Below are 18,702 nucleotides of genomic sequence, written 5' to 3' on the forward strand. Positions count from 1 at the left end.
CCCCCACCATGCTTGACTGTAGGGATGGTGTTGGCCTGGTGATGAGCCGTGCCTGGTTTCCACCAAACATGACACCTGGCATTCAGGCCAGAGACTTCAGTTTTTTTGTCTCATCAGACCAGAGAATTTAGTTTTCTCATGGTCTGAGAGTCTTTCTGGTGCATTTTGGCAAACGTTTGACGAAGAAATGACTTCATGGCCCCGATACCAGATTGCTGCAGAGATGGTTGTCCTTCTGGAAAGTTCTCCTCTCTCCACAGAGTGACCATTGGGTTCTTGGTCACCTAATTAAATGCATATGTAGGAGGCGGAGCCGGCGAACGAGCAGCGGGGCAGGGCACGCTGGAGCCCTGTCCAAGATGGCGGTAAGGAGGCGGAGAATGCGGCTGAGCGGAGAGGTGGGGCGTGCCGGGAGCGACGCTATGAGCGAGATCAGGTGCGTGGCATAAAAGGGGAGAAGGAGGAGAGATCGGGGCAGAAAGAGTTGGAGAGTCTGCAACGACACATGAAGAGCGGCAGCAGCGAAAGTGGAGAGGAGACAAGAACGACGACGGCGGCTGAAAAGCGATCCAACCCGGCAAGAGAAATCTTATTGCAAAATAAACGAGAGTCAAACCTGCTCAAGCGATCATGTCCTTCCTGAGTGGTCCATGGAACCCGAGCGACAGGAAAAGTCCTTCACAGCATACATTTGCAAAATAAATAAAAAATCCTCATCCTCAATACGGGGCATTGTGTGTGCTGCTGATCCGCCTCCGCTTGGGATGGTTTCCTGTTGGCTCCACTGTGGACGGGACTCTCGCTACTGTGTTGGATCCACTATGGATTGAACTTTCACAGTATCATGTTAGACCCGCTCCACATCCATTGCGTTCGGTCCCCTAGGGGGGGTTGCCCACATATGCGGTCCTCTCCAAGGTTTCTCATAGTCATCATTGTCACTGTCGCCGGGTGTGAGTTTTCCTTGCCCTTATGTGGGCTCTACCGAGGATGTTGTTGTGGTTTGTGTAGTGGTTGGTGCAGCCCTTTGAGACACTGGTGATTTAGGGCTATATAAATAATCATTGATTGATAGAATTTTGAGGACAAAAACGTATTATTATAAGGCTGTGACATAACAAAATGTGGAGAAACTGAATGGAAGAAAACCATGCAAATCAGTGTTGTTTTTATATTAAAATATATTGTTTTTATATTATATATAAAATATGTCTTTGAGAATAGAACTTGTTTCAACCATGCTGCCCATGTTAAATTGACATATTTTTATTTTTATTTAAATTGCAGCAACAACTTGATTACTCAGTGAGAAAACGGTCGCAAAGTAATTTCAACAAAACATTATTGTATAATAAATACTTGTTACTTTCAAAGTACTACATGCTTACTTTATTTTGAAGGGCCGCTAAAAGGCTAAATGAAAGTATTAATGATCGCGTGTTGAGGCGAGTATTGCACCGCAACATTATTATGTGAAATAAAACACACGCCGTCTCTCCACAGTGTCGTGAACACTCGGCTTTTTCCACGAGTGCGGCCGATCTTCTTCGCCATGGCAACGCGAGAAGGGGGGCGGGAGCCAAGGGGGCGGAGCTCCCCGCTGATTGGCCGGCGAGACGACGGCTCGTGCAGGGTATATAATCATTTGTGTTGGTGCGGCGGTGCTCCCACTGTACGCCGCCTTCTCGCCGCCGGTCCCCAAAGCAGGAAGCTCGGCCGAGCAGGAGCGACCGAAAAGCCGGTAGACGACGGGAAAAACGGCCGGCCGCGTCTTCGTGGGAAGTGTCTACCTCGACGGGAGCTACGTGACCGGGAAACATACACGGTAGGCGCTTCGCCTGTAGGCTAGCATCGCCGTGTGCGCATGCGCGGGCAGACTTGGCCGCCGACAATGAAGTAATAAACGCTATATTTCCCTCGCCCGGCTCGTGCACGTGCACGCACGCGCAGTGAGTGGACGCCGGCTTTTGAGCGGCGGGCGAGCGCGTGCGTGTTCGCGCACGAGGGGGAGTTGGCGGTACTGGCTCCTTTTTTCCTAATTTTCCCCCAACGAATACATTTATTGCGTACAATAGTTAGATTTGAAATGACAACGTGACACTTTAAGACCCACGTGAAGTCTACAAACATGACGTCATGGCCGTATGTGGATTTGACTGTCATGATTATGTAACTCCTATATGCCGATACAGCGCTGCATCTTTGTGTCCTTGCAATGTTCATTTACGATATTGTGCATCGTTGTTGATAAAGAAAACCACATATATTTTACATTTTAATTGTATTTTAGTGTGTACTTCTATGTCATTTCCAGAAAACAGCCACATAATCTTTTAAAATTATATCATCTTGACATTATCATTTCTTTTTTTTCTTTTTTTTATAAAACTTTATTTCTAATATGCAAAATTTACATACAAGCAACTAAATAATTATTATCAAAACATGAATGTGTGTGTGTATATATGTATATATGTTTGTGTATATGTATATACACAAACCCACTGGGTGTGAGTTTTCCTTGCCCTTTTGTGGGTTCTTCCGAGGATGTTGTAGTCGTAATGATTTGTGCAGTCCTTTGAGACATTTGTGATTTGGGGCTATATAAATAAACATTGATTGATTGATTGATATATATATAAATGTGTGTATGTATGTATGTATATATGTGTGTATATATGAATGTGTATAGATGTATGTATGTATGTATGTGTAAATGTGTATATATATGTGTGTATATATTAATGTATATGTGTTTGTGTGTGTATATATATTTATATGTATATATATGTATGTATACACACGTGTATGTATACATATGTATATATATATATGTATGTATACACACATATATATGTATGTATGTATGTATACACACACACATATATATATATATATATATATATGTATACACACATATATATGTATGTATACACATATATATATGTATGTATATATGTATGTATATGTATGTATACACACATATATATATATGTATTATGTATATATATGAATATATGTGTGTGTGTATGTATGTATATATATATATATATATATATATATATATATCAGGGTTTCCCACACATTCATATATTTGTGGCAGCCCGCCACGAAAGAATTACGGCCGCCACAAATAGATTTATAAAAAAATTATTATTTAGTTATTTTTTTCCGGCTTTTGACTCGCTCGACCGCTCATAAAAGCAATGGGACTTTGTCTGTGAATGGAGATTGTAGTTACAACTCCGGTGCAGTAGGTGGCGGTAGCCTACTATGCATTGTAATTCTTGGTCATCGCTTAAAATGGGCAAAATACATCAATATTACATGTTGTTATGTAATAATACTTACAGAGTGGATATAAAATCATGATGGAGGTGTTTGGATGTTTTTTTAGAGAGGAGTTTTGCTAAGGTTTATTCACGAGCTGGAATGCATAAAAATAGAAAAACAGAAGTTTTCTTGTCTTACATAAAGATTGTGAATAAAAGGCAAAATTCTGAAAAAGTGCAGCTCCACTTTAAAGTAACCGCTTTATTTCGTCCTATTGTGAGAAGTTTTTGTTTTAGTTTTATTATAAAAGAGTAAACCTAATTTTTGAAAATCGAGACATTTACCTTTTAAAAAATGTAAACATTGCCTATGCAATTAAAAGAGATTGATCTTCCATGACGGCTACAGTGTGATTACTTGATGACACTTTACACCCTGAAACTGTTTTGAATTGAGAACAACTTAGAAGTCAACCTGCATCACAGAGTAGTTGGAGTCAGACTTTTCCAGTGTGTACATCACACCTGCCCCCCAAGTGCACTATAAGCTGCCCCCCAAGTGCACTATAAGCCAAAACAGCAGCAACGGTGTCGTGGAACATCAAATGAGTTAATAAGTAAACCCAGAAAACTGCAATTCTCCTCGTCATTCTGTGTTTAAAGCAATATCTCTCGAAGTCAAAACAGTCCTTGAGTTGGAAAGAGAAGAACGTCAACAAGAAAGAAAACTCACAAGGCCGATTTATACAAAACCCAAAACCATTGAAGTTGACATCTTGTCTAAATGGTAAATAAAAAGAGAATACAATGATTTGCAAATCCTTTTCAACTTATATTCAATTGAATAGACTGCAGATACAAGATATTTCATCTTCACACTGAGAAACTTAATTTTTTTTTTCAAATAATCATTAACACTTTGCAAAAAAGTTGTCACAGGGGCATTTTTACCAGTGTGTTACATGGCCTTTCCTTTTAGCAACACTCAGTAAAGGTTTGGGAACTGAGGAGACATATTTCCAAAGTGGAATTATTTCCTGTTCTTGTTTGATGTACAGCTTAAGTTGTTCAACAGTCCCTGGTCTCCATTGTGGTATTTTAGGCTTCATATTGTGCCGCACATTTTCAATGGGAGACAGGTCTGGACTACAGGTAGGCCAGTCTAGTACCTGCACTCTTTTTTTACGAAGCCACGCTGTTCTAACACTTGTCTTGCTGAAATAAGCAGGGGCGTCTATGATAACGTTGCTTGGATGACAACATATGTTGCTCCAAAACCTGTATGTACCTTTCAGCATTAAATGTGCCTTCGCAGATGTGTATGTTACCCATACCTTGGGCACTAATACACCCCCATACCATCACACATGCTGGCTTTTCAACTTTGCGTCGATAACAGTCCGGATGGTTCTTTTCCTCTTTGGTCCGGAGGACAGGACGTCCACAGTTTCCAAAAACAATTTGAAATGTGGACTTGTCAGACCACAGAACACTTTTCCACTTTGCATCAGTCCATCTTAGATGTGCTCGGACCCAGCGAAGCCGGCGGCGTTTCTGGGTGTTGTTGATAAATGGCTTTGCATAGTAGAGCTTTAACTTGCACTTACATAAGTAGCGACCAACTGTAGAATCAGAATCAGAATCATTTTATTTGTCTGTTCCAACATGTACAAGACACATCAGAACTGAAATTACTGTAGTTACTGACAGTGGTTTTCTGAAGTGTTTCTAAGGCCATGTGGTGATATCCTTTACACACATATGTCGCTTTTTGATGCACTACCGCCTGAGGGATGGAAGGTCACGGGCCTTGTCTCTTACGTGCAGTGATTTCTCCAGATTCTCTGAACCTTTTGATGATATCACGGACCGTAGATGGTGAAATCCCTAAATTCCTTGCAACAGTTGGTTGAGAAATGTTGTTCTTAAACAATTTGCTCAGGCATTCTTGTTTGAGAACGACTGAGCATTTCATGGAAGCTGCTTTTATAGCCAGTCATGGCACCCACCTGTTCCCAATTAGCATGTTCACCTGCGGGATGTTCTAAATAAGTGTTTGATGAGCATTCCTCAACTTTTTCAGTCTTTTTTGCCACTTGTGCCAGCTTTTTGGAAACATGCTGTAGGCATCAAATTCCAAATGAACTAATATTTGCAAAAAATAAGAAAGTTTACCCGTTCCAAAGTTAAGCATCTTTTCTTTGCAGTCTATTCAATTGAATATAAGTTGAAAAGGATTTGCAAATCATTGTATTCTCTTTTTATTTACCATTTACACAACGTGACAACTTCACTGGTTTGGGGTTATGTACTGGAATCATGGTTTTACAGTCACAAGATGTAGTTTACTGTCATAAGTGGGCTTCTCTGTAACTATTACCAAAATAATGGAGTCAGAGGTCATAGTGGCTCGGACTGCATCAAGCCAGACAAACACCGGACAGAAGTACTGCGTTCATCTTGTCCTTTCTTTCTTAGCAGTCACCATCTTAACAGTTTCGGCTTCGGGCTCCGGGTCTGGAAGTTCTATTTTGACAGTTTCCCGGCCCGATGTTCTGTGTCTAAACACAGACAAGCGGAAAATGGTGACGCCTCTTGACAAACCCTGGAGCTTTGGCCCAAACTGTGATTACCGTATTTCCTTGAATTGCCGCCGGGGCGCTAATTAATTTGAAACCTCTTCTCACTCCGGCGCTTACCAAAGGCATGCGGTAAATTTAGGCCTGCGCTTATAAATTTGAGTGTGGGGACGGCGTGGCGCAGTGGGGAGAGTGGCCGTGCGCAACCCGAGGGTCCCTGGTTCAAATCCCACTTAGTACCAACGTCGTCACGTCCGTTGTGTCCTGAGCAAGACACTTCACCCTTGCTCCTGATGGGTGCTGGTTGGCGCCTTGCATGGCAGCTCCCTCCATCGGTGTGTGAATGTGTGTGTGAATGGGTAAATGTGGAAGTAATGTCAAAGCGCTTTGAGTACCTTGAAGGTAGAAAAGCGCTATACAAATACAACCTATATGTAAGGATACTATCATGAAAAGCACATTTCATAAAAAAAACGTTATTATGGTCTTACCTTTACTTATAAATGAAGTCCATGCGCAGCTCCTTCTGATCAAACGCATCGATAACTTGTTTATAGAAGTCTTCCTTATCTTTCTTCAGTTTTAAAAGTCTCTCTGTTCCTTTATTACAATCCTGCTTCAATTGAAAGTTCAGTTTAGAAAACTGTTTTATTTTAGATGTGTAATCCTCCATGTTAAAAGTGCAAGCGAGAGGATTAAATACACACACCTTGCTCACTCCTGCTGCTTGTTGTCACTTCTTCTGCAGCCGAGTAGTCGCAAGAAGGATCACTAGCGCCCTCTACCAACAGGAGGCGGGAGTCATTTAATGACTCCTATTTGACACACGCAGCTACGGTATATTAATAAAACATAGCTGCTTACTGTTCTTTTTAGCATATTCAATAGCTTGGACCTTAAATCGCGGCATGGCGTAGTGGGTGGAGTGGCCGTGCCAGAAACCTGAGGGTTGCAGGTTCGCTTCCCACCTATTGACATCCAAATCGCTGCCGTTGTGTCCTTGGGCAGGACACTTCACCCTTTGCCCCCGGTGCCGCTCACACTGGTGAATGAATGATGAATGATAGATAGGTGGTGGTCGGAGGGGCCGTAGGCGCAAACTGGCAGCCACGCTTCCGTCAGTCTACCCCAGGACAGCTGTGGCTACAGATGTAGCTTACCACCACCATCGTGTGAATGAATGATGGGTTCCCACTTCCCTGTGAGCGTTTTGAGTATCTAAGAATAGAAAAGCGCGATATAAATCTAATCCATTATTATTATTATTATTATTATTATTATTGTCACTTCTTCTGCAGCCAAGTAGTCGCAAGAAAGATCACTAGGCGGGAGTCATTTAATGACTCCTATTTGACACACGCAGCTACGGTATATTAATAAAACATAGCTGCTTACTGTATTTTTTAGCATATTCAATAGCTTGGACCTTAAATCCTACTGAATAGCTCTTAATCTTCTTCCCTTTATGCGATTTCAAATGATTGAAATCAGCCTCCTCCATTTTGAAAATGATGACAGGTGAAGTGTCACCCGTGACGTGACGAGTTTGACCCGGTGGAAATTCTAGGCATATGCTAATTATTTGGCGAAACCAGTTTGACCCGGCGGAAATTCTAGACATGCGCTAAAAAAAATATTATTTTGCGAAACGAGTTTGACCCGGCAGTAATTCTAGTCAGGCGCATACTATATACCCGGCGGCAATTCAAGGAAATACGGTAGGTATGAGAGCCAGTTCCTTAAAAAATGAGCAACATTGGACACGTTGAAGAGACAAGTCAGGATGCAGCCAGGGGGTGTTTGCATATAGAAGCCCCCCCTAATCGCTGCTTTGCGGCCGCATAATTCCAATCTGGTTATCCGTCTCGATGGCGACAGGTGGCCGCTGACGAGGACGCCAACACGGAACTTGGCAACGAGCACGGCAATTGGATATGTTTGTTTCCTGTTCTTTGAAGACCTTTTTAGTTTGTAGAACAAGTTTTGACACAGCAAAATAATGTTGGAGGTGCGGCCTTTGCGAGGTCCACGTGAGTCAAAGGAAGACTCGTATTCTTGACTGGCAACAGAATGTCAGCAGACTGACGACGTTGTTCTGACCATTTCATTCTCCAGTCCACTCCTAATGATGGATTATGATAAAACTCTTCCAAAAGTGGTTATCAGTTCCAAAAGCTCTGCTTGGCCACTGAAGTACGCCTTATGCCTACGGTCTTGGCCTAAATACGTCTTTAAAATTGTTTTGAATATTTTATTTACAAAAATCTGAAAATGTTCTTCATCGAATAAAACAAGAGAGCAACTCCAACACAATACCATCGTCTTATTTAGCATTGAATTGAGAAGACATACAAGTACAAGACAACAAAAATGTATCAAAGCAACAGTATGAGTAATACTAATACATTTATAAACAATAATAAACCTGTGAACTGTGTATTTTTTTTATGTGATTGTCTTTATTTCAGCATCAATTTGCCAGACTAGAGATGGAAATTAGCCATTGGTTATCATCTCACATATTTATATGTGGAATGTTCATTAAATGTATTGTCCCCTTTAAATGAACTAAATCTTAAATATTAATAATAATATCAATAATGGTTGCTTTATTTTTTTTTGTCCAAAAAGTGTTAGATTAATCTCGATTCTTATTTGTAACGATTTTTAATCAATTAAAAAATCGGATACTTCTCTTGTTGCGTTAATTGTATTTGACTTTATAAAATGTTTGGGAAGCATTTTTTTTTTTTAAAAGAATGCCAGTTTTCTTTTAAGTAATGTAGAAATTTACCATAGCTGTTTATGTATTTCATGGAGGAATGAAGTTATTCTTAGAACTGGCATCAATCAATCAATCAATGTTTACTTATATAGCCCTAAATCACTAGTGTCTCAAAGGGCTGCACAAACCACTACCACATCCTCGGTAGGCCCACATAAGGGCAAGGAAAACTCACCCAGTGGGACGTCGGTGACAATGATGACTATGAGAACCTTGGAGAGGAGGAAAGCAATGGTTGTCGAGCGGGTCTAACATGATACTGTGAAAGTTCAATCCATAATGGATCCAACACAGTCGCAAGAGTCCAGTCCAAAGCGGATCCAACACAGCAGCGAGAGTCCCGTTCACAGCGGAGCCGGCAGGAAACCATCCCAAGCGGAGGCGGATCAGCAGCGCAGAGATGTCCCCAGCCGATACACAGGCGAGCAGTACATGGCCACCGGATCGGACCGGACCCCCTCCACAAGGGAGAGTGGGACATTGGAGAAAAAGAAAAGAAACGGCAGATCAACTGGTCTAAAAAGGGAGTCTATTTAAAGGCTAGAGTATACAAATGAGTTTTAAGGTGAGACTTAAATGCTTCTACTGAGGTGGCATCTCAAACTTTTACCGGGAGGGCATTCCAGAGTACTGGAGCCCGAAATGAAAACGCTCTGTAGCCCGCAGACTTGTTTTGGGCTTTGGGAATCACTAATAAGCCGGAGTCCTTTGAACGCAGATTTCTTGCCGGGACATATGGTACAATACAATCGGCATCCAATGTTATTTAAAAAAAAAAGTATAGATTTTGAACCGAGAATCAATTCTGAATCGAATCGCTATCCCAAAAATCGACTCAAATCGCATGCAGCCCAAAGATTCAGAGTCCTAAAAATTTGACTATTTAAAAAAAAAAAAAAAAAGGGGAGAAATTGCAGCTGATAGGCACCAGCGACCCCAAAGGGAATGAGCGGTAGAAAATGGACGGATGCGAGAACAAAAACAACTTTTTAAAAAACATTTTTTTAATAAATTCTCAATCATGAACCGATTCAGAATCAGAATAAGTAAACATTCAGATTTTTTTTATAAATTCTCGAAAATCATGAACTAATTTAGAATCCGAATAAGTAAACATTCAGATTTAGGTGTGAGTCTATTTTTTAGGGACCCCTATTCCGATTGACAAGAGACATTAAAGAATCATGGACTGCCCTGTTTTGGAGACATTTTCCAGAAAGTTGACCTCCAAAAACTTCAGTAACAAAGCCTTCTTTCCATATTCAGGACAAGGTCCTAGAATGGTGGTGAAATGATGTGTGTGCGTGTTGAGAAAATGATCCAGATTGTGGCTGCAGAGAGCGAAGAGGAGAGGGATTCTGAGGAACTTAAAAGCTGCTTTAAAGACCACACGTCTGTGCCCAAGAATAAGAAGGTCAATTGAGAAGCTTCTGGAATGTCGGAGCGCTATCTTCTTCCAGGCCTTTGTTTTGTTTTTGCCGAGGTCATTTCCATGGTGAAACCCTCCGGGCAGGACATGACGCGGCGTCCCGTGCTCCGGCGTCCCCCAGGTGGACGAGTGTTGTATAAATAAAGAAGGGAATGGCTGGCAGGCTCGTAGCTGGAGGGCTGCCACCCCCCACCCCCCCCGCCCCCCAGCTTCAAGGCCCCGCTTGGGCTGCCTGCCAAGTGCTTATGCAATTCAACTTCTTTTTCACCCCGCCTTAAATCTGGGTCATTAGTTCCTCTCCGTGAGGAACTTTTGTCTTCAATTTCTGCTGCAGGCTGTCCACACTCGTGTCCTTTTTTGCGCGGAGGTCATCTGTGTCAGCATGACTCGGCAGTTTGTTTGAGACATTTACAAGGCCGATAACAACTTTGATATACTGACCTACAAATTATTGCTGATAAAAGACTCTGTCAACGTTCTTTTGGGACCAGATTAACCGCTGACGTAATGATAATACATAATATTATACCCTTTCAAATGCAACAAACTTGTTTTTCTCATATTTTAATTGGAATGTTAATTTTTAAATAAACAAGTAAAATAAAACGCATGGTAGAAATAAAATATACAGTTATATAAAGTACAGATTCTAACCATTGGAATCATTTCTGCAGTTTGAAAATATCCAGCCGGCCGCATTGAAATGTTAATGAAGTTGTATTTATTATGCCCAGGCAGCCCAGTTTACTGACATCTTTAGGCTGTTTTGCAAGACCCGTGTCACGTGACTTCAAACTTGGCACCTCATTGGCTGCTTCAGAGACAGGATCGATTGCTTCAGTCTTAATTTACCGGATGTGAGTCTTGCTTTTTGAAGCAGCACATTTTTCGACACAGAATTTTTTTTTACACTGATTTTTTTTTTTTTTTTTTTTACAGTTAATATTTTTTATACACTGAATTGTTTTTATCTTTTTTTCCATACAATTCATTTTTTCATACACTGAACCTTTTTCACACTGATTTTTATTTTTAGGCATAGATTTTTTTACTGTTTTTTTTTTACACTAAATTTTTTATCCACTTTTTTTTACAGTTAATATTTTTTATACACTGAATTGTTTTTACCCTTTTTTTATACAATCATTTTTTTATACACTGAAAATTTTTACACTGATTTTTTTTTTACACTTAATTTTTTATCCAGCTTTTTTACACAGATTTTTTTTTTTTACAGTTAATATTTTTTGTAGACTGAATTGTTTTTACCCTTTTTTATACAATTTTTTTTATACACTGAAAATTTTTACACTGATTTTTTTATCTATCCACTGTTCTTTTACACTGATTTTTTTACAGTTAATATTTTTTATACACCGAATAGTTTTTACCCATTTATACAATCAATTTTTCATACACTGATAATTTTTGCACTGATTTTTTTTTTAGACTCATTTTTTTACACTGACTTTTTTTTACTGTTTTTTTACACTGAATTTTTTATCCATTTTTTTTACACTGAATATTTTTCATACACTGAATTGTTTTTTACCCTTTTTTATACAATCAATTTTCTATACACTGAACATTTTTACACTGATTTTTTTTTTACACTGAATTTTTAATCCAGCTTTTTTACACTGATTTTTTTTTTTACACTGAATTTTTAATCCATCTTTTTTACACTGATTTTTTTTTTTTTTACAGTTAATATTTTTTATAGACTGAATTGTTTTTACCCTTTTTTATACAATTTTTTCTTTATACACTGAAAATGTATACACCGATTTTTTTTTTATACACTGAATTTTTTATTCACTGTTATTTTACACTGATTCTTTTTACAGTTAATATTTTTTTATACACCAAATTGTTTTTACCCTTTTTTATACAGTTGATTTTTCATACACTGAACATTTTTACAAGTTTTTTTTTTAAACTAATTTTTTTACACTGATTTTTTTTTTTTTACTGTTTTTTTTACACAGATTTTTTTACACTGAAATTTTTATCCAATTTTTTTACACTGAATTTTTTTCTACAAAAAGAATGTCATAAGTTAGTAATAGTAACACAGACACTCGTCAACAGGCATATTTGCTAGTACTCACAATGCTAGCTTGATTACAATACGATAGTTGGTACAAATATGCATAAAAACATCCCTATAGAAAGCTCACGTGACGGTTTAGTAAGAATGAATTGTTTTAGTTGTATTGTAAAACTTACAACCGTTACCTGGGGTGACGAAAAACCGCTACGGACGACGGGAAGATGGATAGTAGTCTACTTTAAATGATGCTTGTGGCGGTGCATGGTATGTTCACTTCCTGTCCCAGACTGGTGGGAACTTATTTTGAGATTCCTTCGGGATGGCTTGGTGTAGCAATTTCATTTGAATATGAACACATGAAGGCTTTACATCCTTATTGTGCAGTAAGAAATAATATCATAAACATGATAAATATTAAAAGTGACAAAAACATTGTTTAATGAATAAACACAGGACGGACAGATCAAACTAACATAATGAACAGATAAATAAATAATAGACTTTTACACCCTCATGAGGACAAGAGGTATAGAAAATGCGAGGGTGAGTAAAGTACGACTTTGACATTCTGTGACGACAAAAGCCAACACACGTTCATTTGACTCCTTGGTACCTGTCGCTGTGTGACACCTGAGGTCGGCGGGCGAGGTCAGCGGAAACGTAACGCCGCGCGCGGATGCCGGTAGCCACGGCAACAAGAAGCGGCCCGCTCTGTGTGCTCGTTAGTTGAGATCACAAAGAACATAACGATGTCGCCGCCGCTTTGTTAACGTTCTAATGACTTCTAACACCCGGCGACTTCCTTTGTCTCTCTTCTCTCTCAGCAGGCGGCATGGAGCGCTGCGACATAGAAATCCAGTCCGGAGAAATCCTGCCTGTGGTGATTATTGGTAAGAAAAACACACTTGGTTTCAACGCACTTGTTGTAGAACCATTCAAGGGTTTTTTTAATGCTTCTGTGAACGACTTAACAATAATAATAAAATTAGGATATCCATCCATTTTCTGCCGCTTATTCCCTTTGGCATCACGGGGGGCGCTGGTGCCTATCTCAGCTACAATCAGGCAGAAGGCAGGTTACACCCTGGACAAGTTGCCAATTCATCGCATAGACTTTATTTATTCCACAATTGGGAAATTCTGTCTTTGCCGAGCAAATTCAACAAAAATAAGGTAAAACACATTGGAGAAAAAAAAGGGGTACATTGAAGCAGTGGTCCCCAACCACCGGGCCGCGGCTCGATTGGTACCAGGCCGCAGAAGAATTTTTAAGAATTTTTGCCAGGAAAGTACCTGCACTCTTTTTTTTCCGGCCATGGAGTGATTTCTCCAGATTCTCTGAACCTTTTGATGATATTATGGAGCGTAGATGTTGAAATCCCTAAATTTCTTGCAATTGCACTTTGAGAAAGGTTGTTCTTAAACTGTTTGACTATTTGCTCACGCAGTTGTGGACAAAGGGGTGTACCTCGCCCCATCCTTTCTTGTGAAAGACTGGGCATTTTTTGGGAAGCTGTTTTTATAGCCAATCATGGCACCCACCTGTTCCCAATTAGCCTGCACACCTGTGGGATGTTCCAAATAAGTGTTTGATGAGCATTCCTCAACTTTATCAGTATTTATTGCCACCTTTCCCAACTTCTTTGTCATGTGTTGCTGGCATCAAATTCTAAAGTTAATGATTATTTTCAGGCCTTCACGGTGGCAGAGGGGTTAGTGCGTCTGCCTCACAATACGAAGTTCCTGCAGTCCTGGGTTCAAATCCAGGCTCGGGATCTTTCTGTGTGGAGTTTGCATGTTCTCCCCGTGAATGCGTGGGTTCCCTCCGGGTACTCCGGCTTCCTCCCACTTCCAAAGACATGCACCTGGGGATAGGTTGATTGGCAACACTAAATTGGCCCTAGTGTGTGAATGTGAGTGTGAATGTTGTCTGTCTATCTGTGTTGGCCCTGCGATGAGGTGGCGAATTGTCCAGGGTGTACCCTGCCTTTCGCCCGATTGTAGCTGAGATAGGCGCCAGCGCCCCCCGCGACCCCGAAAGGGAATAAGCGGTAGAAAATGGATGGATGGATGGATGGATGATTATTTTCAACAAAAAAAAATGTTTATGAGTGTGAACATCAAATATGTTGTCTTTGTAGCATATTCAACTGAATATTGGTTGAAAAGGATTTGCAAATCATTGTATTCTGTTTATATTTACATCTAACACAATTTCCCAACTCAAATGGAAACGGGGTTTGTATGTATTTAATGTGATTCGATGTTGACACTTGCTTTGTTACAAGATTGTCATGATCCGTTGCCTGGATCATGTTTTGTTTGGTTTGACTCCCTTAGTTCTGTTTCAGCAGCCCTGGGTTTGTGTTGTCTTGGTTGCCATGGGTGCTGATTATTTTCACCTGCCTCTGGTTTGTGTTGGGGACGCTCACCTCCTCCCGGGCACTAATTAATCAGAGAGCTACTTATTCCTGTCTTGTTACCTCATATATGGATATGTAATAAAAATATTGCTTACTTTACTCTTTCTATTTGAGTTTCGTCCACCATAATTAGCATCCGTTTGACATTTGAATGATATCCAAATATTCTGTTTTTAGATGTATTGAAGTTTACTGACAGTTTATGCCCAGCCATCTTTTTATGGTTCCACTTCCCCCGTGTTCAAAAGGTGCCTCTGATCTTTACCAGCGTCATCGCCACACAAAACATGTTATTATTTATGTACCGTATTTCCTTGAATTGCCGCCAGGTATATAGTATGCACCTGTCTAGAATTACTGCCGGGTCAAACTCGTTTCGCTAAATAATTAGCGCATGCCTAGCATTAACCGCCGGCTCAGGATTTCCGCCGGGTCAAACTCGTTTCGCAAAATATTATTTTTATTAGCGCATGTCTAGAATTTCCACCGGGTCAAACTCGTCACGTCACGAGTGACACTTCACCTGTCATCATTTTCAAAATGGAGGAGGCTGATTTCAATCAGCGACATGCCACATTAATGTACATGGCCTGCCACGTGATTTTATGCTATATTCCGCTTTAATTTATGTGGCTTGCAACATCATTTTTTATATATGCCACATTATTTTATGCTGTATTCCGTTTTAATTTATGTGGCCTGCAACATCATTTTTTATATATGCCACATTATTTTATGTGATATTCCGCGTTAATTGATGTGGCCTGCCACGTTATTTTATGTGATATGCCGCGAAAATGTATGTGGACCGTCACATAATTTTTTATTTGAAATGCCACATAATTTTATGTGATATGCCTTCACATAATTTTTTATATGATATGCCACATTATTTTATGTGATATGCCGCAATAATTTATGTGGCCTGCAACATCCTTTTTTATGATATGCCACATCATTTATGTGATATGCCGTTATGTCATTTTTTATATGATATGCCACATCATTTTATGTGAAACGCTGCATTAATTTAGGCGACATGCCACATTAATGTAAATGGCCGGCCACATTATTTTATGCTATATTCCGCTTTGATTTATGTGGCCCGCAACATCTTTTTTTCTATGATATGCCACATTATTTTATGTGATATTCTGCATTAATTTATGTGGCCCGCAACATCATTTTTAATATATGCCACATTATTTTATGTGATATGCCGCAATAATTTATGTGGACCGTCACATAATTTTTTATTTGAAATGCCACATAATTTTATATGAAATGCTGCTTTAATTTATGTGGCCAGCCACATTATTTTATGCTATATGTGCTTTATGTGGCCTGTAACATTATTTTTTATATGATATGCTGCATTATTTTATGTGATATGCCGCATTAATGTATGTGCCCCGCTACATCCTTTTTTATATATGCCACATCATTTATGTGATATGCCGTTACGTCATTTTTTATGATATGCCACATCATTTTATGTGAAACGCTGCATTAATTTAGGAGACATGCCTGCCACATTATTTTATGCTATATTCCGCTTTGAATTACGTGGCCCGCGACATCATTTTTTCTATGATATCCCACATTATTTTATGTGATATTCTGCATTAATTTATGTGGCCCGTCATATCATTTTTTATATATGCCAAATTATTTTATGTGATATTCTCTGTTGAAATATCATCTCTGTATCCATGTTGGTATTCTATGTTGGTTAATGAAACTCTCCAATCTGTTATTGAACACTTTTTCAATGATTTTAGAAAATAGTGGAAGTCGAGAAAGGGTCTAAAATGTGTCAGTTGGTGTTTTGTCTCCAGTCTTCTAAATCGCTACAACTTTACATTTGTGTTGGTTCCACACGTGGCACCTATGAGGGGTCCGCAGGAAGCGTGTGTGCGTGTCCTCCTTTGTGTTGAGACATGCTGAGTCACGGCACTGTGGATGTTGTCTCTTATCTTGCTGGACATCTTAGACCTGCACGCAAGGTTTCAACATGTCCCAAAAGGAGCTTGTCTGGCGGTGTTGAGTTAGTTTAGAATTCCAGGAGGTGTTGATGGTGTGAAGTCCAACACAACCATGACACCTGACCCCCACACCCAAGCTCTGCTCTGCGTCTCCTAGGCAACGGCCCATCAGGGATCTGCCTGTCCTACCTGCTGTCGGGCTACACCCCCTACCTGTCACCTGAGGCGTCGCACCCCAACCCCCTGCTGCACAGCAAGCTGGCCGAGCAGCCCGGCCTGTCGCTGCTGGAGCAGGTACACACGCACACACACACACACACACGCACACGCCAGGTCATTGGCGAGTACGCTCAAGGTGGCGGTCTGTCCTGTGCAGGACCTGGAGTACCTGTGCGAGGGTCTGCAGGGACGCTCGTCCAACCCGGTGGCCGTCCTCTTTGACTCGCTGCTGCTCCCCGACAGCGACTTCGGGATGGAGCACACGTCTCCGCTGGAGTGGCGATACGAGCCCGAGCGTGCCGTGCCGCACTTGGTCCTGGGGAAGGGTCCGCCGGGAGGAGCCTGGCATGTACGTGGACCTCACACACTCCGACCCCGCCTCATTTCCCTGCTTCAGTGTGTAACTGCTTGTGTGCGGCTTGCAGGCCATGGAAGGTTCCATGCTGACGCTGAGCTTGGCCAACTGGATGGAGCTGCCAGGACTCAAACTGAAGGACTGGATGAAAGACAAGCGCAGGTTAGTTGGTGTCCATGACAAGTCTGAAACTCTGTTCCGGTGTGCTCAAAAAGAAAACCTCCTTTAGGTCGACTTACCCAACAAGATGTCCCATTACATTTGCTATAATCTGTCCCAGTGTCAAACTGTCAGCCATGTTTTTGTTGAAAAACATCATTTAGATCAGTGGTCCCCAACCACCGGGCCGCAGAAGAATTTTTTTATAAAAAAAAAATATATATATATATATATATATATATATATATAGATTTTTTTTAAATTAAATCAACATAAAAAACACAATATACACTTACAATAAGTCACCAACCACAAAAATTTGTCCCCCCGGGCTGCGGGACAAATTATTAAGCGTTGACCGGTCCACGGATACAAAAAGGTTGGGGACCACTGATTTAGATCACAGGTGTCAAACTCCGCGGGGGGCCAAACTGATTTCATGTGGTCTGTGGCCCGTTACGTCATTTTTAATTAGCCTGTCGCATCATTTTATGTGATCTGCCGCCTTATTTGAACCGGCCCGCACTGTCCTTTATGTGGCCTGCCGCAACATTTTATGAAATATGTTGCTTTATTTCATGCGGCCCTTCCCGTCATTTTTAATTAGCTTGCCGCTACATTTTATGTAATATGCACCTTTATTTTAAGTCATTTATGTGGCCTGACGGATTCTTATGTGATATGCAGCATTAATTTATGTGACCTGCCACATCATTTTAAGTAGCCCGCCGTTTTATTTTATGTGATATGCCACATTAATTTATTAGCCCAACCACATAATTTTACGTGATCCTGCCACATTATTTTATGTGATATGCCATGTTATTTCATGTGATAATGCACATCATTTTATGTGGTCCGCCACCTCATTTTATATAGCCTGCCGTATCATTTTGTGATATTTCACATTAATTTATGTGACATGCCGTTTTAATTTATGTGGCCCGCGACATTATTTTGTCATATTCCACATTCATTTATGTGGCCCGCTACATAATTTTGTCATATTCCACATTCATTTATTTATGTGGCCCGCTACATAATTTTATGTCATATTCCACATTCGTTTATGTGGCCCGCTACATAATTTTTAAATATAATCTGCCACATTATTTTATATGATATGCCACATTGATTTTAAGTGGCCCACCACATCATTTTATATAAAATCTGCCACATCATTTTATATGATATGACACACTAATTTATGTGGCCCGCCACATTATTTTATGTGATATTCTGCGTTAATTAATGTGGCCCGCAAAATCATTTTATGTGAGATGTGTTGTGGAAATTTCTTAAAGACGATCCTTTAGTGACAAATAGCTTTAAAATGATTTATTAAAGTAACAAACAAATAATAACAAGCTTTGCAAAGCGAGACCAAACCAGAACGACACATCCGTTCGTTCCAGCTTGTTCTAACTCCTTTAGAATTTGACA

General features: G+C 40.2%; 1 protein-coding gene across 2 annotated transcripts in view; it reads left to right on the top strand.

The window, feature by feature from the left end:
• The first annotated feature begins 1,641 nt into the window (after positions 1-1,641).
• The window catches only part of osgn1 (oxidative stress induced growth inhibitor 1), a 28,488-nt gene continuing 11,427 nt past the window's right edge, over positions 1,642-18,702 (top strand). The window contains exons 1-5 of one of the 2 annotated variants that reach the window (XM_061891934.1): positions 1,642-1,825; positions 12,943-13,008; positions 16,684-16,820; positions 16,903-17,094; positions 17,171-17,262. In XM_061891934.1, coding sequence (XP_061747918.1) covers positions 12,951-13,008; positions 16,684-16,820; positions 16,903-17,094; positions 17,171-17,262 — 479 coding nt within the window. In that variant the 5' untranslated portion in view covers positions 1,642-1,825; positions 12,943-12,950. The remainder of the gene's footprint in view (positions 1,826-12,942; positions 13,009-16,683; positions 16,821-16,902; positions 17,095-17,170; positions 17,263-18,702) is intronic. The other variant, XM_061891941.1, reaches the window with a different exon arrangement.

This window comes from Nerophis ophidion, linkage group LG02 (assembly GCF_033978795.1).
Source record: "Nerophis ophidion isolate RoL-2023_Sa linkage group LG02, RoL_Noph_v1.0, whole genome shotgun sequence".
NCBI lineage: Eukaryota > Metazoa > Chordata > Actinopteri > Syngnathiformes > Syngnathidae > Nerophis > Nerophis ophidion.